This window comes from Amblyomma americanum, chromosome 2, assembly GCF_052857255.1.
Source record: "Amblyomma americanum isolate KBUSLIRL-KWMA chromosome 2, ASM5285725v1, whole genome shotgun sequence".
NCBI classification, from domain to species: domain Eukaryota; kingdom Metazoa; phylum Arthropoda; class Arachnida; order Ixodida; family Ixodidae; genus Amblyomma; species Amblyomma americanum.
Genome location: NC_135498.1, coordinates 162,203,233 through 162,226,195, shown reverse-complemented (window position 1 = coordinate 162,226,195; position 22,963 = coordinate 162,203,233). Strand labels below are relative to the sequence as shown.

The window sequence follows — 22,963 nt, the reverse complement described above, 5'->3', positions numbered from 1 at the left end:
TGCCTCGCCGTTGTCTGGGCGGTTGTGAAGTTCCGTCCATACCTATAAGGTCGCCACTTTACAATAGTCAGAGACAACAGCGATCTGACTTTGTTTCAGTCCTCCTCACATTTGAATGCGACGTTCGCGCGCCGGTATCTCCTGCTGCTATACAATTTCACCATTGTGCATCACCGCGGCTCCGAAAATCAGGCCGTATTTGACGGACTTGCGGACATCGCTGGCCGATCCCGACCTTGCCGCTTTAGTGCACTGCCTCAGCCCCTGTGCTGCGAGGTGCAACTGAAAGCTCCGCTACGCCTAAGGACTCAAGGACGGCCTCTTGTACCAAGTAAAGCGGCTCCTTGGTCGGCTCTCCATATGGTCGCCGGTGGTCCCGGCCAATCTGCAGCTCCATGGCTTGCGCGGCTTGCATGGCGCTCCCACGTCAGGCCATCTGGGTCACGACAAGACTTTCGGGCGCGTCTCGGAACGCTTTCGTTAGCCTAATATGGGTCATGACGTACGAGAACACTTAGCGTCATGCTAGACGTACCCAGTAGCGGAAGCCCTTTACCTCAAATCACAAGCCGCCCCTATAGCCTGTCCAGACGCCCACTTCGCCTTTCGAACAGGTCGGGCTAGACCACGTGGGCCCGTTTCTCAAGACGCGCGCCTGCAAATTGGTTGCCATCGACCACTTCTCCAAGTGGGTTGAAGCCCTACCCGTCCCGTACACATTATCCTGTCACGCAGTCTTGTATGTGAAGCGGCATCTAGTTATATAGCATGGCACGCTGGGACACCTCATCAGGAACCATGCAAGCTGCTTTATGCAGCAGAATTTGCGACAGCCTTCCGCTCTTTTGCCATTCGGCACACTACCACGTCTGTCAACCACCTCGCTGCAACGGACTCGTGGAACGTGTCAACCGTACCCTTACTGATACAATAGCGGCCTACACAAGTCCCTACCACACCAACTGGGACCGCTTTGTTTCTGCCGCAACTTTTGCCGTCAACACTACGCCACACGACACAACGCGGGGGACGCCGTTCTCGATCGTCTATGGCAGAACTTGCTCTATTCCCCTCTACATTCTCCTCAATTCACCTTTTCCTCGTTCGTGACCAGCGGGAGAGAAGTTTCTCTCTCGACACGGCTGCCCTGAAGAATATCCTTGAAGCCTTGTTATTTAACTTAAGTCTCGTTGTCATGTTAAGTGATTTTGCGTTTAAACAGCGTCGTATGATAAAGACGTGAGCAGGCTTGTCTAGAGCGCTGGAACATTATGCTGCGGAATAGAGCAAAATATTCGCGCTGTTATATTAACGCCGCGTTGCTAGCATATTCGTCGCTCTATATTACTATGTGCCAGCGCTTGAGCGCCGGCGCATAGAGCTATAAAATGTTTAATCATTTTTGTCCGGATTCGCAAGGCGAGTGCCTGTTTTTGACTGTCAGTAATTTTGTACTTAAGTTGAAGCCTTTTACTTCATGCAAATTGTAGACAGTTCGTAATTTCTTTTATTGCAGCTGATGTGTACATAACTGCTATGCAGGTCAATAGAGTTGAACTGCCTGTTTGCATCTAAATTCAGTGCTTTTACTGCATAAAAATTGTCGGCTTGCTTGTGAAAATATTGCTGTGAACCTTCATATGAGCAACAAGCAAGTGGTATTTGAGGGAGTGTTCAATTTTTATATTATATCTTTTGGCCCACTGATTTGCTTTCACTCTACCTTGTCAAATTTGCCTCAATGTGTCTCAGATTAAAATTTTATTCAGTCCATTTTATTTACACGGTATAAGGACACATTTACTATTTTTAGGTACATTTGCGCTTAAAAACGTACTGATTGAACACGTTCCGTCCTTACAGCTAGTATGGTTTTGAAATCTTTGTTAGGGAGGCCATTCATTCATTTTGTTAATCTTTTGGATAGTTGTGGCGGGCCAGTAAATGTGATCCTGGCTGTGATGGATAAATATGTGAAGTCGTGCCTCTGTAATGTGGACACTTTGGTTCCCGAGCATAATTGTTGTAAAATGATTCATCCATAATAACGATTCATGAAGCAAAAAGAATTGATACAAAGCTCGTGGCTAAGGTCTGCTTCTGCACATAGTGGTGGGCAGTGAAGTGGAAGCAGGACTAAATGTTGATAGCTCGATTTACATTAGCTTGGTCGCCATTATCTTTAAAAATCAGTCATTTTTCGACGTGTTTAAGCCTTGAATTTCTTTGAGTTTATTCATTAAAGAATTGGGTTGAGCATGATTTTTGTATGTAAATTTTCTCGGTTGAAAAGGGGAGACCACCCCCCCATGAACTGACCCCTAGGATAGAGTGGTCATAATGTGCCTGAGAGGGAATAGTGACAGTATCTTTGCTCTTCTACAAGTGTTAGTAATGTCAATGACATTTCGTTTTTAATTTCGCAGGAGCTTATACTTATACCACGCCTCCTCTCCTATCAAGGCGCAGTTTTCCTTCATTGACCAGCACCTTGTAGCGAAATACTCGTCACTTCTGTGGGGTCTGTGCTGTTTGCAGCTTTCTGGGTGCTCCTTGTAGAATATCTGAAGACTGCACACTGTCTGCTGAGCTTTCTTGAGAGTAAGTTATAATCTTGGCTTAACTAAGCCATTCCTCGAAGGTCTTGAGCACATTAATTTTTAAAAACCAGCTCATCTTTCACAGCTGCCTCTTCTATCCGCCAGTAGATGTTGTACATATGTAGTTGTTTATTAGTGTTTGAAACACTGCTAGCGGAACAAAAACTATGCTGCTATATCTTACCAATGTTGGCATATTATATGATACAGTTAGCCCGAGGGCAGCAAAAGGAAAACAATGCAAGAAAAGCGAAATGGCTCGGCTTCTATGCCATCTAATAGGGCATGTGTAGCACCCATGGACGTCCTAACATTCGCGGTGGTCAGGGCAAGTGTTTCTGCACCTTCAAGAGATCTAGAGTGCTGGCGATACACAAGAAGCCGCAGAAGCGAATTCCATGGGCTCTAAACATTTGACAAACGCTGCAATTGCATTATGTGGCAGCTTGGAAAGACAAATCACAAAATGGAACATAAACATGGCATTGGCCCTAGGAGTCATGGCACCACCATTTTTCTCGTCCCCACCTGGGCTAGACATAGTTTTAACTTTTTGCATCTAGAGCGAAAAAAAAAGTTAAAACCATGGCTCAATAAAAAACAGGCCAATTCCAAGGTAAAGCTGCGGCGCATTACGACCTGCTCTGAAGCGTTGTACGTTTCATGATCAGTTTATTGCTTGCGGCAGTCGCGATCAGCGTTGAATTTGCAATTACAGCCGGCAATTGCCCCGCCGGACATAAAACAGAGACTTCTGTTCCTACTTATAGTGCCCGTACGCAACATGGTATTACGATGGGGCAATGAGTTTAAAATAATCTATCAAGGCTCAGCATAATTAAGAAATGGAGTAAGTGCTCGTTAGCATCCTTATCAGTACATATTTACTTTCCAATATTACACTCTGTACGATATAGCTTTCCTTCGAAACCGTATAGCAGCGTTTTGGTGCCTTATAGTGAGTAATAGCTCCGATATCATACTTCAATAAAAGCAATATTAAGCGCCGCCAGAATATTACATCGAGTAGAACATATGCTCGTTAGGATCAGGAGACCAAATATGCTCGTCTCTTCAGGTAAGACATGGGGAGGTTTGATCGAATGTTGTAGAAATGACGGGGCGAAGTCTAATCAACGGACCGACTCGAGAAAATTTGGAGATACGACCATACTGTATCCAATAGGTCCTTGCTGCGCTATCGAAGCTAGAGACCTCCTCATACAATCAGGAGTGCGGTAAGCTTGTTCCTCTACGCATCGTTTTCTTGTCTGCTCGCGGCGTATGCAGATATGATTACAAAAAGGTAAAAATGGAAGCTGCCTATGTACTCATGTTTACGAGCGGGAAACGCAACCATTTTGCGGTGTTACGCAGTTTGTCACAGGCGCAATTTTGTTCACGATTTTCGAAAAAGGACGCAAAGGTAACTTCAGCCTAGTGGCGCAGGCTCCCTTTAAGAACCGAAACCATTTCTGTCAAGAAACCGGGATTCTTCTCTTGCCTTATCAGTGGCAAAATGTTCACTCGAAATAAAAAAAAGTCAATTTATCGGTCATAGATTTTTCTATAGGTTATATTGAAAAAGCGAAAGCCGTATTCTTAATAAATGATCACTCAATGTACTGGATAACCGGGTATAAATGAATTCGCTCCAAATCTGAGGTACCTGATTCAACGCCGGCCGCCATGCTGGAAACGTTATTTCTTTGTACGCAAGAGTTGCGTAGGCTAAACTTGTGGCGTAGCACTTGTAACGAGACGGTACGCTAAGGCTGGATATAAAGTAGTGTTTTTGCGCATGCGCGCTATAAAGCGCACTTTACCATGAGCCCGAATGCCCATTTATAGTGGCCCTACATTGCGGCATGTCAGAACGATGCTTCGGCATTCACCGCAGCTTTGGTGATACTGCGAGAAACTACTGGGATAGCGTGGCACAGGAGAGAGCGGTCAAAGTACGTTGAAATCGCCGAACAAACAGCTGAAGGGCGGCCGAGCGTTCGTGGATGCACATACCGGAGCTGCCTCCGGCCGTCCGCCGCGTGTCGTGCGGGTTGTTGGTGCGCCCGTGCAGCTGGTTGAACGACTCGGTCCAGAGGCACAGCTCGGGTGTGTTAGTCGTCGCCACCGGGATAGCGCCTGCTTCACGCATCAATCGCACGTTATCAGCGTCGTAGTCAGCGCGCTGACCACGCCAGGCTGGAAGTCCTGCGTCCGTCACCAGCCCTGCACGAGACACGGCCCAAAGTATGAACAGCTTGTTCGCACTTTCCTTTTTCGCATATTTGCCGGTTGCTGCTCACCGAGTACACCCATAGAGGCAATCAAATGTTTTGAGAAAATGACGCACTGAAACATGTGGAACGGTGAATTTCCCATTGTGTCGATTGCTATGTGGAAATGTAACAGGGCCAGAACTTGCATAGATAGAAAACCTGCTTCTTCTGCAGCTTCCTACGAAAACAGGCTTGTGGCGTCGACACCTCGCGACAAAGCTCTAACAACCGTATTTCAAAAAATAAAACGACTTCGATGTTGATCCACATAAAATACACAAAGCCCTGTCAATGTTCGCGTAGCGTAGCGAAGAGGAAAATGACCTGAACACAGAGGTTAAGTGATCCTCTAACAATAGAGTGTTATGGTTTCAATGCATTTCCGAATGAGGGTATCTATTTTCTTTCTCTAGCTTTTATATCTAAGCAGGGCGTCGCGTAACTAATTAAACTAATTACGTACGCCTGTATAAGCCTAAGCAAGTTCCTCTCCTTCATTCCCCTGCCTATCCCGTAATGCTTCAACTTGTTAAGGACCTCCCGATTGTATCCGTCGGATTAGATGATTAAACCCAAGTTCCTTACTTATCCATCTTTGGCACCTGCATGTCCGCCAACTTAATTTTAATATGCCCGCGTTCTTTCTGCCCGAGGTAGGTCAGGATATGTACTAAAATTTCTGAATTTTTCGGCGAACACACGAGCCTCGTTTCGGCTGCATACTCGACAATGATGTCGATTGCAGCCTGTCACCGCTCTTCCGTGCGCGGATCACTCTCTCGGTTCACCAAGAGTTTGGTATTGTCCGCGTACATGCTGAAGTATATCCCTGTAGCTCTGCCCGCAGGACGTGATGCTCCACTTAAACACGACATCATAGACTCGCGCCCCAAAGACGCGAGAGAAATTTTGGGCATAGACCTCACCAAAGAGTTTGGCAATGTAAAACATCAGGCGATCCTCAACGGGCTGAGCGAGCTGGAAGTGGGGAAGATAACGTACGAATATAGCAAGGACTTCCTATCGTGCAGGAAAGCCTGTATTATATTCCAAAGCTCAGAATCCCCAGCGATGGAGCTCGGATGCAGGGCCACGCCGCAGGGCTCGGTCTGTGCGCCGTTTCTCTTCAAGGTGGCAACGAGAGGCCTCCCGAGCCTACAGGGCTGAGGTAGATTCTGTGAAGGCATAGAATTGAAGGAGCGTATATCGTCGGTTCAAATCCCTGCCGCAAGCTAGCCTCCAATTTGACTAGCGCATGTAAGCTATATGCAACGACAAAACATATGTATGTATGTATGTATGTATGTATGTATGTATGTATGTATGTATGTATGTATGTATGTATGTATGTATGTATGTATGTATGTATGTATGTATGTATGTATGTATGTATGTATGTATGTATGTATGTATGTATGTATGTATGTATGTATGTATGTATGTATGTATGTATGTATGTATGTATGTATGTATGTGTGCATGCATGCATGCGTGCATATATGTATGTATGTATGTATGTTTGTATGTATGTATGTATGTATGTATGTATGTATGTATGTATGTATGTATGTATGTATGTATGTATGTATGTATGTATGTATGTATGTATGTATGTATGTATGTATGTATGTATGTATGTATGTATGTATGTATGTATGTATGTATGTATGTATGTATGTATGTATGTATGTATGTATGTATGTATGTATGTATGTATGTATGTATGTGTGTGTGTATGTATGTATGCATGCATGCATGTATGTATGTATGTATGTATGTAAGACACCACCCGGAACGCTCTATGAAAAACGGTTCTCACAACTGGCGCGAGTGTAGTTGGGAAAAGTAATGGGGCTAGTGATGCTTTGGAATTCCAAAAAAATAATTGCTATGGTTCAACCGGGCTGAACCTATAAGACGAGTGAAAAGCTTGTCTAAGCCTGGTCTTTGTCAGACAGCCACTTTTTATTTTGTCCCTCTCCGTACTGAGCACGTGATTTCGCGAGCGGTGTCACAGGTGTTACTCAAGACGAGGGGGAAAGCGCAGCTGTGGCGCGGCGACGAGCGAGACACGTGATCTGGCGCTGCAGGCACCCCTCACCTTGGTTCAAGGTCACTGTCAAGCGGTTTTGACCTTCATCTTTGCATGCGGGGAGCAGAACTTTTCGCTCTAAAAAAGGCCCAGATCCCAGTAGGGTGATGGGCGCCGTACAGCGGCGTTCATTGTACAGCGTTCTACCGCCTCATGCACGGCTCTTTGATCTTTAGAGCTGAGATTCTCATAGCTTGATGATGACGTCATGCATCAACTAGCAATGATGCCGAATATTTCCCCACTGTAACTACCGCCGGCTTTGCTTTCGCTCCTGTAGTGGGTTCAGCCGGGCGCGCTTCTCTCTGTAGTAGCAGTTACCTTTCTCCCTACTGCCCACATTGTCATCCGCACTGACGCCCTTCAAGCAACACGTCTGCTCCGTCCGGTCAGCCGCAGCCCAGAAATCTCCGAGAATATACATCGCCTGGCGGCTCGCATTCCGTAAGCCATTGGAATTTAGTGGGTCCCGCGTGACCTGCTCAATTTACAAAGGTCAGCGGATTCTGCAACCCGCTTTCTGTCCCTAGCCACATTAATTCCTCAATTCCTCAGTAAAGATGATGCTACCTTACTTCTCACAAGAAAGGAACACCTCCGGCGCAGTACACGTGCTCTCGTCTCTCTGTGTGCAATAACCTTCCCCCGCGGTCTTACCCGTGCAGACGAGGTTGTGCTCCCGAGGATCGAGGTTAGGGTTGCCCTCACTCCTGCCGTAACTCGGACGTGGCCTCAATTTCGTCACTTATATCCCCGCCTAGGATGTCCATTCTGTAACTCGCAAGACAGTGAGGCTGACATTCACCACATGTTGTGCGTTTGCCTGGCGCTGAAGACAACCAGACTTCGCCACCTGGCAGTATGCGGGTCTCCAGCCAGACAACCCGTCATCATGTATTGCTTGGACGCAGGGGCCATATCACCGCTCCTTCCTAGCCTTCATTACATCGGCCCACCTTTTCTACTTCATTTAACACCCATCCACCCACTCTTTTCGTTTCTTTTCTTTCTCTTTTCTACCCAATTCCCCTTATGCCCAGAGGCAATAAACAAGGCTATCAAAAAAAAATTCAGCCGGCGAGATAGTATTTATTTAAAAAAGAAAAGAGAGGTAATTTCTCCGGCTTCAAAGAAATTTTAATGCGTCCAGTTCACGGGACATACAAAGTTACTAACGGCATTAAGACTATTTACCTGCTTTGATGGCGAGGCATTAATTTTTAATTTATCTTTTTCCTTCCTTTCTAATGAAATATCTACGCTTTAGCATACACGCATCGCATGCCCCGAAAAGAACCGTGGTTTTGTGGCATATTGATTGCGTGCTCACCTCGCTTTCTGAATGGTCTTGGTTGGGTGTCCCGCACATTTCTTTATTGGCGATTTCGGCATTGGGTGTCTTGTGGACCGCTTCTCTTGGGCGCCGACAACGACGCCGGGTTCCGTTGCCAAATCGGCTATATAAGTTTTTCTCCTTAAAAATGACTAATGAAGAATCCAGCGATAACGTAAAAAGTTTACTGCGCGTGTACGCAAACATTTAATTTGGCTCTTCTGACTTCGGGGCTATTCGCAGACACACAGCTTATCAAGAATGCGGCCGGGCGAATCTTCCTTCTACTCTTTTTTTAATTTGCCAAAAATGTCGATGCGATGGCACCAGTCCTAATACAAGAAAATCCGGCGGAGTGTGGGTGTGTGTACTCGTACTTGGTACAGAAAACTCAAGTGATGGCAAGAAAACAGGACGAGATCTTCAAGCGCCCGTATGACGCACACAGCAAGCCGAGCAGCGCCGCGCCAAAAATCCTATACTTGTCGTTTGTTTATATACCGGCTGCTGGCTGACCACCATGTGGCGCCAGTTTTCCCGACTTTCGTACCAAAATTGTCACCGAACCGTTTGTCATCAATCGTTGCAGGTGGTTTCATACGATTTCTCGTTGCATATGGCTTGCTCGCGCTAGTCAAGTTAGAGACTAGCTTCTGACAGGGCCAGAATCGACGACATGTGTACAGTCAATTGTATGCCTTTCGAGATTTTAGTATCGAAATTGTGATGCAACCGTTCGTCGTACAGCGTTCCAAGTGGTGCCATGCGCGCTTATATAGGTGCGCATGGACGTCAGTGCACCCGGGGAGAGTAATGTTTTCGCATTCACACATATAAGCACTCTAAAGTGTCCGTGCCGATTTTTTTATTGCGATAGCGTCAAGGGTTCTATTCAGCACAAAATCCGGCCGCATCGCCGGCGACGTGGTGATAAAAAAATTGGCCGCAGTAAGGTTGCCATCCACCTATTGTAGCCAACCTACGGCCACCCTGGGCCGCGAGAATTTGCTCGGCCTCGTGCAACGCGCCATGTCGAAAAATGGGCCAGTCACGTAAACTTGTGGCGTCATCAGAACTTGCCTACTGGATTGTAAGCGAACTGCCCACTGTGGCAGGTGACAGTAAAATTACTGATTGTTTTCAATAGGCCGCATGGGAAGAGCAACATCGATCTCACAATCTCTACCGATGGCAGCACCTGGTAGCGCAGGGCAGTGGTGCAGCGTTTAACCGCTGAACCACTGCACCGGCAGTGGTAGGAGGGCTCCTAGAGATCTGTGTAGACTATGACCAATTCGGCCTTAGCACATTGACGCTATTTCGTCATACACTTAAGGCGGAGTTTAAGTATGCCTGTAATTTTTTACGCTTGTAATTTACGCGCATCTTTATTTGTATAGCAGGAGGATATCTCCACACAGTGAGCGATTTACTTCCTGAACTCCTGCGGGAGCTGGGCGAGCTGGGCCTCGCATCCACCTTGATGGGTCGGGAAAGGCTTAAGTAGAAGAATACTGCAGACTGCTCGGGCCAGGCCCGTGATTGGATTAGTGGTAAAGAAAAGGTGTCTTTGCACGTAGATTCAGCGATTAAATCGCTGTGATTGTCATCGATCTCGTGAATAACGATACTAAACTAAAAATTTTCAGTTAGTGTAGTTTGCATGCCTTTTTCTATTGTGAACGGAAAAACCACCGTATGCCCAGATTAGTACATCTAGGAGAACGTTTGAACACGCCAGTGTTACAGGCAAAGATAATGACAGTTACTTCTTCACTGGTCGCTAACCAGATCAGAGGAATGCGGTACTGCACCGCCGCGACATATAAGGGATGAGTCCACTTGCGCTTGATAGCGTGGATTGAGTCGGCAATCGCTTAGCACAGTCGGTGGTCGTTTAGGTGAGAGAGAGAGATAAAGACGAACAGAAAGACAGGGAGGTTAACTAGGCTACGCCCGGTATGCTACCCTACACGTAGGAACGGGAACAGAGGGAGAGATCGAAAACGGAGAGAGAAAAGGAAGATCACTTTTCCACATGTGCGTTGGCCGATACTTGCATGGCACACACAGATAGTTCACAACCTTGCACTCAGTCCTGAGTCCTTTAAGAACTTGAAAAGTGCCTTCAAAGCTGACGTCTCTGATGAAGGCTTACTCCAAGGACCCAGAATCTTGTCTTCGGGAAGGGGCCGATGGTCTAAGCGGCGTAGTGTTGCAGCCAGGAGGGCACGCTCACGCGGAAGCCGAGGGCAGTTGAAAAGAAGGTGTTCTAATGTTTCGTCACACCCACAGATCTCACACACAGGAGAATTTGGCATTGCGATTAAGATGGAGCAGGCATTTTTGAACGCCACTGTCAGCCACAGTCGACACAGCAGCGTAACCTCGCCGCGGGAGAGGCCGGATGGAGGACTGAGTTGAAGTAAGTGGTCTGGGCGGTGCATACGGCATGCGGAGTTTCCAGGGGAAGACCATGATGCTAAAATCTCATTTCGGCCAAGCACTCGCAGTTGTTTTGCTGCATCTGCTCTTGTAAACAGTATCTGGATAATGTTGGCACTGCCGTGAGCCGATCGAGCTGCAGCGTCAGCTGCGCCGTTTCCGACAGTGCCACAGTTTAGAATCCCAATAAAGACCCTGTGCGCAGAGAAAGTGACTTAAGTGGGCGGACGAGATTTCCATGTGTGTGTAATGGAAATGCGGCGACAACTCGCGAAAGACACGGTAAAATACAGGCGCATGGGAGTCTTCATTTTCCTTTGGATGTTTGGTGTATGATTTAGGGGGTTTAACGTCCCAAGGCGACTCAGGCTATAAGAGACGCCGTAGTGAAGGGCTCCGGGAATTTCGACCAACTGGTGTTCTTTAACGTGCACTGACATCGCACAGAACAAGAGCCTCTAGGATTTTGCCTCCATGAAATTCGGCCGCCTGGCCTGGATCGAACCCGCGTCTTTCGGGCCAGCATCCGAGCGCCATAACCACTCAGTCACCGCGGCGGCTTTTCCTGTGGATGTTTCGATACTGATAGGCTGATGGTAACGACGGCGCTGTAGGAAAAGACAATGCGAATGCTTTGAACCCACAGCCATTTAGATTTTGCACCCTGCACTTACCGTTTATCCTGTGCCATTTACATTTGGTGCCTACAATACACGCCACCCTTATAAGCAATTCCACTTTCATTGAATGTTCGCAACTAGGGCAGTATTGGTTTGGCTTTAACGTCCCAAAGCAACTCAGGCTATGAGCGACGCCGTAGTGAAGGGTTCCAAGAACATCGACCACTAAAATTTCCCTGAAAATGCACAGTAGAAAGGCGAATATATTTTCGCCTTCATCGAAATTCAACCGCCGCGGCAGGGTCGAACCCGCGTCTTTCGATTCAGCAGCCAAGTGCCATGACCACTAATCCACCACGGCGATTAACTGGGGCAATATTATGAAAGACTTCATTCTGTTTTCGTTTGATGTCGGTCTCGGCAATGAGCCGCTGCTTCTGGTGACGTATGAAGTGAGATGGACGTCACGCTTTTGGTGAAAAAAAACACGTCAGTGATGCCGTTAAGCTTCATAAAAGGACCAGACGCTCATGATGCAGTTGCGAGCTTCTGGTGATCAAATTGAATCAAAGAGCATGAAAGTGCGTTTTTCATGCCTGGAAAGCATATTCGGAACCACTTCTCTCTCGAGAGAAAAATTGTGCGATGCCTGTGTGATGAACCGGCGAAGCATGGTCGCTGTGACGTGGCCGGTCTTGGGATGCCGCTTGAGTAGAATGGTCAGCAGAAGCGTCGCGTACAGACTGGTCGCAAGGGCTACTGGACGCTTGCTTTGGCACCTCTTCTTGCTTTCCTCCGAATCGACGTCATGACCAATCAAGGGAAAGCTGTATCGAACGTTACAATACACGGCGCCTGCTGTATGATTTGTGGGGCGAGAGGCTGGTGAAACTCCGGCTAGTCGCCAAGTTCCACGTGGAGAACGCTGTTGGATTGGTGACTCTTGGGAGGGCTGCCTCTCTATGCTGATGATGTGATTGTGATGTTTGGTTAGCCTGAGAAAACTAAGAGGGCGTAGTTGTGTTGTGCGGTACAGGTGTAATGCATCTTCTTTTGTTTGATTCCTGTTGAGTGATTCCGTAGCTTCATTCCTTGCGAGTGCTATGCACCATAGCTCACCTTGCACCATGACCGAACACTTGGTGACGAAAGGGACGCCCAGCAGCGGCTTTGTAAATTGCAGTTCCTGTGGTGAACTGCACTGCACCAACACGTCAGCGGCCCGAGCTTCCTTGAGGGCCGCGTCAAAGCGCTCGTCCACGACGGCGTTCACCAGGGGCTCCACATCCCGAACGCGCCGCCAGTAGGCACGGACCACAGCTTCGCTGCTCACCTGCGCCGGTCGAGCAGAGGCACAAGAACTCATCGTTAACACGAAAACCTCCCCATGATAGCAGCAGATATTCTCCACGAGTGCGCACCACATACAATAATTGTGATATATCCGTGCTATATACGTGATAATTCAAATGTGTGATATTTCCACAAGACATGGTCGCTAATGTTTGCAGACAAAATATCAGATTTTTAGAAACAAACTTCCTGGTATAGAATGCGGGGAACTACTCTATTACGAAGTTGATACTCCCTCTCAGCGTGCACATTATCTTGCTCCAGCGGGCGTGGACAATCAAGTGAACAACAATTTTTTTCATAAAATTTGGTTCGATTGACAGTTGCTAATTAACGATAATTAGCCACGTATGGCTCTAATGTACTGTGTTAACCTCGCCCCATTTACAAAACTCGTGTACAGGAAAGCAAGAGTAAACATACAGAAGTTCTCGCAAAACAATACTACGCACAGGGTCCTCTGCATTTAAATGTTTCATGAGCACAACGGTCACAACATATTAAGCTCTTCAAATTTAAACCGCACATTTAAAACACATATTTTGAACACACGTAGTCGGCTTGTGCCCTGCTTTTTTTTAATTCTTGACGGCATATCGTTGTAGAGCATATAAATATTTAACGACCGCACACTGCCAGCCTTTAGCCGTGGTCGCCGAGGGTTCGGACATTTAATTGAACGAATATTAACTCCGCCCAAATAACGCCGGAACACTCATGCTATGGCGGCCAACTTACCTAGATAACGGCAGACTTAAGACGTGCGAACTGTATATGACCAGTGCGTACTAATCAATGACTTTATTTTTTATTTAATGCTCCAGGTTTCAAAGTGGTTTCAGTTTTTTGTACGTCGGGGAATTGTGCAGGCTCAATTCACATCACACTGCACGGCTTATGCACTGGAGCACCATACACATACGATTGCTTTCCGCTTTTCGCATTGGCGCATTCACTGCGAACGCTGATTACCGGCCGACCGCTTCAGAAAACACCGCGTCATGGCGCTACTGTGGCTGAAATGTGCGAAATATCTGCTCAGCGATCCGAGGTGAGGATTGGCTGGCTTAGACAGCTAAATTTTAGCGTTGTGTTAAGGGCTGGCCAAAAGTTTAGAGGAACATTTAGATTAACCCCTGTCCAGGACAAATTTTTCTTTAACTACGAAGTGTCCGAGAAAGATGTACCGCTCTAATTTATAGCCGTATGTCTGCGCTTCGGTGGATGCCGATGAGTAATTACTCCTGTTATTACTCAGACAAATGGCATGTTTGGGCGTTTTAACCGCACCCTCGGTGACATGCGGCTCTGTATTTTGCTTCCGGTCACTGCAACTCGGACCGCATTCTACCTTTCGTCACCTATACTTATAACTCCGCTGCTCAAGCCACCACCGGATTCTCTGCATACTTTATCCTGTACGGCCGTGAGCCTTCTTGTAGCATGGACACCATTCTGCCATACCGTGGTGATGCTTCTGAATTTAAGACTCTTTCCCAAGCCACAACTTATGCCGAAGAATGCCGCCAGCTAGCACTGTCCTTAACTTCTCACGCCCAGCAGCAGCAGCAGAACAGGACACGTGATCACTTGCCTTGCTTCCCGCTTATTTCCCTGACTCTTTGTTCTGGCTACGGCTACCCCCTCAAGTCCCGGACATTCCTCCAATCTTCTTAGCAAGTATCAGGGCCCCTACAGAGTTCTTAAGGAGATATCCCTGTCAATTATCTCATCGAACCTCTTACGCCGTCCACTGGCCACCGTCGCCGAGGCCCAGAAATTATACAGTTTGCCTCAAACCATACTACGACCCTATCGTCACAACATTGCCCTAGGCCGCCTGTATGAGGCCTTTTTGCCCGGGGGAATCTTTGAGACAGGCCTTCGACTCCGGAACCTTCACTGGCTGGCGCTTAACGAAGAAGACGACGACAAGCGCTGAACGCTCCGATGCTCGTGCGTGCTCTGGATTGTTCGCGGCTGGCTCTTTCAGCACCCAGATAGAGAATCTGCACATCCGTTTGCATGCGCAGGATGTGGGCACTTCCTGCTAGGCAGGGTCACAGCTGTCGACTGTTTTCAGTAATTGAGAGCATTCCAGGTCAAAAAAAGCGAAGGATATTTAGAGCAGATGCAGCTGTATGAAATAACAGTGCTTGCAAAGTACCACATGAACTTGCCGTTCCGCAGCCATCTAGGTAGGTGCAATTGGATACTGAGGGCGACTGGATCAATGTTGTTTTTCTTAAAAACCCATTATTTCTGCTTTGTGGCTATGCTGATGACTACATGAGGAAGACCATGCATTCGCCAAGAGAAACCGGGCTTTCAGGCGGTGTCATGCCCAAGGAAGCGCCGGATATTTCCTTTACGAAAAAGGTGCTATTAGAGAAGCGGGTGTCCACGCTAGACGCTTCGATTCTAAGAACGACGCGGTGCAACCCTTCAAACCGGAGCAAAAACACAAAAAAGCAGCCGTCCTTTATGCCCGCGGTGCCAGCGAACCTTTCGCCAGGATATCAGCTGAGTACGACGTCCGAGGGGCCCACGTTCCTCTAAGAATGTAAACACTCACCTTGTAAATGCGATGAATTCGTTAGAGTAAGCGTTCTTGCCTGGCTTCGTATACAAAATTTTCTGCAAAGACTACGACGCAGGATATGCAGGAGAAAAATGAGGTTTCAATACATGTTTTAGGGAACACCAACAGGACGGTCGTGAAGAACAGAAATCTTGCTTTAGACGCTAAGACAGAGCACCAATCATACAAAGTGCTTAACAATATACCAGTGCTTAAGATTCCGCGTATAGTTGGAAAAGAAAAATCCGAATACAAGCGACGACCAACGCACTAAACAGGACGCTGTGTAACCTGCGTTATTGATATGCACATGCCCTGTGCGCCATCATTTTTCTCCGCAAGCAAAACCCCAGATATTTTCTTCTCACGGTGAACACATCACCCATAGGGATATCGTCAGTTTAAATGAATTTCTCTGGCCGGACAGGCTTGCGTTGAACTATATATACGCTCAAATCTGTTCGGCAGCAAAATGTTTATTTCTTACTGAGAATTTTCTTTTTAAAAATGGAGCTTTTCCTTTCCGCCAACGAATTCAAATTTGTGTCACCAGTAACGAAAAGAACAATAAGATCTATTTGACACAAATATGTCAGCAGAGAGATATTTGTGTTCGCTCCAGTAATGGATCTGTTCAATAGTCGTGGTGCGTGTCATGATATCATGGAACGTCGCTTGATTGTGTGCAATCTGCGAGCCGCGTTCCCACGGCTCCATGCCAAACTTTACTTCATTCCGGGCGTCCGCCTCGCATACCGTACGTGTGAATTAGACCCAAAGTGCCGATAGGTCATCTTCGTCATCAACCTTACTAAACCCACTGCAGGACAAATGCCTTTATCATATTTTTCCAAGTAGCCCTGTCCGGAAGCAGCTGCAGCGACTCTATTCCCGCAGAATTCTTAATATCATCCACCCAGGTAACGTTACGCCGCCCTCCGCTACGCTTGCCTTAACTTGGTATTTAGTCCGTTACAATTGACCACCATCGGGTATTTTGCCCATGGATTACATGCCCTGCTCAAGCTCATTTGTTGTCCTTGATTTTGAATAGGACATCATTAACCCGCGTTTGTTCCTTCACCCACTCTGCCTGCATCCTATTTTAACCTTACACTTATAATTTTCCTTTCTATAGCTCGCTGCGTTGTCCACAGTTGAAGATGATTCCTTTTCGTTAGCTTTAACGTTTCTAATCTACAAGGAAGTGAAGGTAAGGCACAGCTGTTATTTGTAAACTGCCATTTATGATCTGAGAGCGTGTCAGCTGCGCTCCACGCCGTTCTTATTCTTGTAGTGATTTCTCTCTCAAGATCCGGATCTGCACTCTTCTTCACTAACCACTTCCAATGCCTGCCTATTAATTGTAAACTGCTTTTTCTTCAGACACTGTTCAATATTTTTTTTCTTTTTCTGAATAATAATTTAATACTAACCGCTATGACCTGCCTAAGTCATTGATCGTGGTTTGCAATTCATCCCTTGAGGGACTAGAAAAGGCAGTCTCTTAATTAGTCGCAAGTTACTTATTATTCTCCGTTAAATCTTATCCCAAACAGTTCCCAATCCAGGCATCTGAATGCCACCTTAAACATGCGATGAATAGCGTCGGCAAGATGTCGTGGATGGTGACCTCACGCCTGGCACCCTTCCTTAATGGCATTTTAGCGCTCATCTATGGAGGACTGTGAAGGTCTGCAGCCGTCTAAATATCTTCCAGTATTTTAGCATAAGGCTCATCTACACCCAGAATCCACAATGCCGGCATGACTTCCTTGGTTTCAACTGACTCAAATGCTTTCTGATAATCTATGAAGCCGATATATAGGGCTTGGCTACATTCTACACAATTCCCTATTACCAGGTTTATAGTGTCAAAATGATCTATTAACCAGGAACCTTTACGAAAGCCTGCCTGATTATCTGGTTGATTGAAGTCTCAGGTTGCGCGGACTCTAGAAATGGTTACCTTTCTAAATACCTTATGGCAATGAACTGTAAGCTGATTGGTGTGTAATGTGTCGAGTCCTCGACGTCTTTCTTAATGATTAAGATGATGCTAGCGCTCTTCAAAGATTTCGGCTTCCTCGGGGTTATAAGCCATTGGGCTTACAGGGTGGCGGGTTTTTATAGTAATATATCCCCACCTTCTATTTACAGATATGCTGTTACCCGATGCTCACTAACTGCTTTCATCCTTTGCATTGCTCCTAAGGCTTCTGTATTTCATCCTTAATTAATGGCGGAATGTACAAGTTCTATGTCCTACTGCCTCTCCATAACGCCCCGATCATATTGGTCACTGCATAGATTTGAATATAAGCCTTGGCTGCTTTAACAATGTTATCCATATTACACATGACATTACCCTCTTTTAGTCTATACGAATAGACCTTACTTTTGCCTATGCCTAGATTCCTCTTCACCACTTTTAGTCTGCCTCTGCTTCATAGAGCACGCTTGATTCTCTCCACGTTGAACGTCCTGATGTCAGCTACCTTGACCATATTGATTCGCCTAGATGGCTCTGCCAGTTTTGTAGCGATAGCTACATTACGGTAGCATTGCAAGTCTTCAGCGTGGCGGCGCCGTTGTGGTGTGCCGCCAACCCGTGGCTGCGCCTCCACGCTGTCACGTGGTTGGTCACGTGGTGCGGAGCAGCAGCCGGCGGCGCGGCGCCGTGGCTGATCGTGTGACGCGGCGTGTTAAAACCGAACTGCCACAGCTGCGTGCATGCGCCGTTTAAAGTGCGACGAAGATGAAGAAGGAACGCCCAGCGAAACGGAGCGGCGTATGACTGACTTTGCAATTCAACTGAGCAAGTTCCACTAGGCGAGGTGTAGCTATCGCGTCACTCCATGTTTAACCAGAGCTAAACCACCGCCAATTTTTTTTCCTGCTTGGATCTGCCCCAAACCCTGGCCAATCCCCAACCGTGGGTATGAGCAATCGTTTTTGAGGCAATAACAACGACTGACATTGCAGTTTGACTGAGCGAGTTCCACTCGGCCAGCTGTAGCTATCGCGTCACTCCAGGTTTAACCAGAGCTAAACCACAGCCAATTTTTATTCTGTCTGAAGCGTTAGAGGCTTTCATGTATTAGTTTTGGCAATCAGACCTTTCGTCTCCTGAGAGCTTGCCCGTATCCTGAATAACCATCCTGCCGCCTACTTCTACTGAGCACTCGGTAATGATACCATTGAGATTATCAGTAACTTACTGGAAATTAAGGCCGTCGTCTTCAGTTACACCAGAATATCTGTTCCACGACCACACACTGAATTCCTCTATTTTCCTTCTACCGCTAACTTGTTGATGGGCTTCTGCCTGACTAGTTTCTCGCGTTTCCTCTTAATGTCTGAGGTAATTCGAAACCTTAGCACCCTGTGTTCCCTACAGCGCACCTTTACGAGGATCTCCATATTTTGCAGGATGCCAGGCTGAGCGCAGAGTACAAAGTCTACTTCATTATTAATCTTACGATTGAGGCGCTTCGACGTCCGCTTGATTTTCTCCCCTTTGTGGAACAAGGTGTTCATAATCCGTAAATGATTTCGTTTGCTAACTCTACTAATAACTCCCCCTCCCTGCCATTACCAGAGCATATGCCGTAGTTGCCCACTGCCATGTCTAGTCTGCTTCTTGCTTCCCTTGCCTCTCTTCATTGAAGGTTTCGACGATTCGGTATCATGGCTTGATTCAAGCGCGTAGGCCTCCACTAGCTTCAGTTTGTTCTTCTTATTAAGGTTAATTACTTTAACGGCCACCTTATGGCTGACGAAATAGTGTTACGGTATGTCACCAGCTATATGCTGATTGATGAGGAGTCCCACGCCCAGTTCTTGTATGTCTGCTAACCTACGATCGCGTAGTACGTGGTCACATTTTACACTATATGCGCCTAATCCTCCTTAAATTATTAAGCACTATGATATCTTATTTAATATCACCGAGACCTTCAAAAAGCCGCCCTTGTCCAGTCTATTTGGATAACTTTCTGGCATTAAACTTTGTCAAGATGAATTTACAATGGCAGCCTTAACGGAGTCCGAGATTCTTGGCGCCCTCTGCTCCGTCTCAGGTCTGACAGCCGACTTGGTCAGTTGCTCCGCAGCCGCTGTGCACTGAAGGCCGATGGTTAGTTTTTCGTTTTTAAATAGGAGGTTGCAACCGACAACAGCACTGGGTAGGACCAAATACAGTTCTGGTGAGAGAATGCGTATTCGGTTCTGGCCACTGAGATCAGGCCCCACCCCAGGCCTGATCATGTAAATCTACCAACGCCAAGGTCTTTTTGTCTGTTCGAGAATGCTTGGCACTCAGATTGCGACCCCGGTTCTCTTGCACGCGAGGCAGAATTATCTGTCTCTATACCACCGCTCTTCTAGGAAGAAATGCTTCGAAGAAGACCTGTGGCCAAGCTATTCTTTCTCTGCCCCCTCTAATCAATCTCGTGCCACCCGGTACGTTCTGGTTTTCTATAGGCTACAAGATTTGCCCCGGTATGGTGCTGGGCCCTTCTTGGGATAAATGCTTGGAAGAGGAACCTTTGGCAGACCACACACCCCTGCCTCGTAATAATTTGTTGAGCGACCAAAATTCGCCTCGTGGGGTGAAGCCCACTGTTGGCTTTTCTTGGAAAACGTGTTCTGAAAGACTGTTTTCAAGCATTTAACCACAGAGAAGCGGTAGCCTGTATTCATTGATAAATGGTAGGCAAACGGCAGCAGTGGGGATTAACAGATACCTTCATGCGATGTACGCTGTACTCCTTTAAATTCTACGGCCTCTTATTCATAGGCATCCTTAAAATAATGTTTAAATAGCCGAGCAGTGGCTCAGTGGTTACGATGCTCGACTGCTGACCTGAAAGACGCAGTCCTCTACGGCATCCTACAGCTTTAGTTGTGTTGGGACGTCAAACCTATACACTCAACTAACAATCAATAAATGAGATTGTAGGCATACCTGATCAATAAATAAATAAACAACAATTGTTCTGTGAGTGCTGTTCTGTGCCCTACCTACTGCGTCTGGTCAGTTATGCTGTAACCATGAAACACAGCTATCAAGTCGCACAACGAAACGTCTTGTGGCGCCTCTATTAAAACAAGCCCTACCAAACCTATTCGTGAAGCGCCGACATGAGCCTGTTAGACAATTTGTGCTTCTCAGAGAAAAGCCTTACAACAAGCTGCTCACATAAGTGATCTTTCACATGATCAAGCCATGCCCTTTTTTAAGCGGCTAAGTAGAAGTTCGGCAATGATGCTATAATTCGTACGCACTTGCGAAAGTGCGACGATAGGGCAGTTAAAAAGACGACATTTTACAGGTACGGGAAATATCTGTACTGCAACCAACCTCGGTGGGTCAGCAGATGTTAAATTAGAGGTGTGAACCTATAAACTGCGTCAAAATTTCTGCATTGTGAGCGGCATGTCCTTCAAATGTGCTGAAAAGGACAGAGCAGTTATTTATGTAAACGAGGGCATGCTCGAATTTTATTCCGTTGATCAATGATCAACGGAACGGATCAACAAAACGGTGATGAAAGGATCCATACAATATAGCAATTATATTGGTCAACGGCTGTTTTTGAGGTCAATCGTGGTTTTATATTGTCAAAAAGACCGCTAGAAAACTTCACAGATTCGAAAGCGCTACTGATATCTACTCTATATCTTCTGGCCCCATGGGGTATCGCAAAAAGAATGTACTTAGTCCATAACGGAATAACTGGCTTCCAGTTAAAACCTGTAAGGCGTCTTCTATGACTGGGAACGGGTGAACTATATCCTATTAGTGCGCTTACCCGTTGGTAATCAACAAATATGGACAACGTTCCGTATTTGTGTGTGACAAGTAATACAAATAAGCCCTCGAAAATTTGAATGCGTACAAAATATTAGCGACAACGAAATCCTTGATCGTACTTTTCGCACATGGTTAACTGTCAGCGATCAGAGGAAGGGTTAGAGAAAAGAGAAGTAGAGAGGATGAGAGGAAAGTTCCAGTAAGGAAAATGAGATATGAGGACTGGTAAAGGCGACCGCCTATTTACCCCGGTTAGGTAAGCAGGGGGTGCCGCCGAGTGGATGCGGGGGCTTAAGTTATATGAATTGCTTCCATCCAGGAGCCTTCAAAGGCCTAACTACTCAGCGTCGACTCAGTCACCATGATCCTCTCTCCCCCATACATGGCCAAAGAACGGGCATGGCTAGACGAGCCCGCATGTGCCTCGGTGCGTAATATCGTCGCGCACCAGATATCTGCTGCCAACTTGTGGTCATACGCGTGGCTTAATGAAAAGCAACAACAAGGCAGAGTATGTGACCTGGCTCTCAGCGAACAAGAGCTTGATAAGCGAAATGATGGAAGATTCTCAATTTTAGACTTTCAGTATATGACAGAACGTATCTTTCATGCACTATGTGAGAGGGTTCACCTCTCAGTTGTTCTGAGAACCGTCTTTCATCTTGTATATTTAGTCGGTCATGGAGGCAAGCAGTTTCAAACACCATGTTTACTAAGTACGCGAGTTAGCGACGGCCGCCGCACCGCAGTCTTTTGTTAAGAATTTCCTCGGTTACGCTTTTACAGCGGGAGCGCTCTACGGCACGTGCATTGGAAGAAATAATGTCGCCGGCGCAAGGTCCACGCTCTCTTTTTTCTGCTCCCTGCCCTGGTGTTCTCTTCTGTCAGCGCACGGTGGCGCGTGACGTACGCTTATATATCCCCCTACCCCCCCAGGCACACCCTACACCCTAAGTGACGCACTCACCCGTCCGTGTCTTATGGCATTCGCTAGGTCCACAGCTGGAGCGAGAAGCAAGGGGTCGCTCGTGGGCGGGATGCGCTGGCGACGGCGTCCGAGGTTGGCCACGAATAGGAGAAACTCGAAAAAGCGGTCGAGCAGGCGCACCAGGAGTTCTCCGACGAATGGGCGCACTTTCGCCATAATGCCGGCAATGTCGATTTCTTGTGGGTGAGAACGAGGGAATTTTTAGGTCGGCACGCAACACTGCGAGAGTGTCCTGATTCAGACAGGCATGAAGTTTTGGGAAGCGAACACCTGACGGGTACGTGAGGAGGAGACTGTGCAGATTATATAGAGTCGCAAGGTTCACGTATTCGAAACTGAGAAGTTTCCACTCAATAGTGAAGTGCTCGATGAAGCTTAACTATCGGGTGCCAGTACGGTGCACAGTATGTATTAAAATGGGAGCGGACGGGTTGGAGCACGGAGCTACCTCGGCCGGATGTTTGGCACCGACGTTCGTGTCGTGGCGAGCGAAGCGTGTGCTTAGGTTCAGCAGCCCGGCTATCAGAGCATCTGTTGTACGCTGCAAAGCTTTGCTATATCTCAACGCGTCAGCGTTAAGGAGCTCGCGTCGCAGAAAAGCCGGTGTTGGAGTTGTTGGCGTTATCTGTATTCTAACACAGGAACTTTCGAATAAATATTATTTTTAGATTAGGGGAATCGAACCCAAATCTTTGAAACTGCGAAGCAATCACGCGCAGAACACGCTAAGAAGGCTCTTTGGTTCGAACTGAATAAAAGTGAACCTAGCGTATGTGTTGTGGTCTTTGACTTCCTTAAGTGTCTCTTTCAATGTTTTAAGATAAGAACAGTGTGGAAAATTAGGGGAGCACTTA

At 46.9% G+C, this 22,963-nt stretch overlaps 1 protein-coding gene across 1 annotated transcript in view; it reads right to left on the bottom strand.

Moving 5' to 3' along the window:
- Nucleotides 1-22,614, bottom strand: part of LOC144120183 (fatty-acid amide hydrolase 2-A-like) — a 51,865-nt gene extending 29,251 nt beyond the window's left edge. The window contains exons 1-3 of the mRNA XM_077652605.1: nucleotides 22,089-22,614; nucleotides 12,489-12,702; nucleotides 4,620-4,829 (exon numbers count right to left, since the gene is read on the bottom strand). Coding sequence (XP_077508731.1) covers nucleotides 4,620-4,829; nucleotides 12,489-12,702; nucleotides 22,089-22,265 — 601 coding nt within the window. The 5' untranslated portion in view covers nucleotides 22,266-22,614. The remainder of the gene's footprint in view (nucleotides 1-4,619; nucleotides 4,830-12,488; nucleotides 12,703-22,088) is intronic.
- Nucleotides 22,615-22,963: the final 349 nt, after the last annotated feature.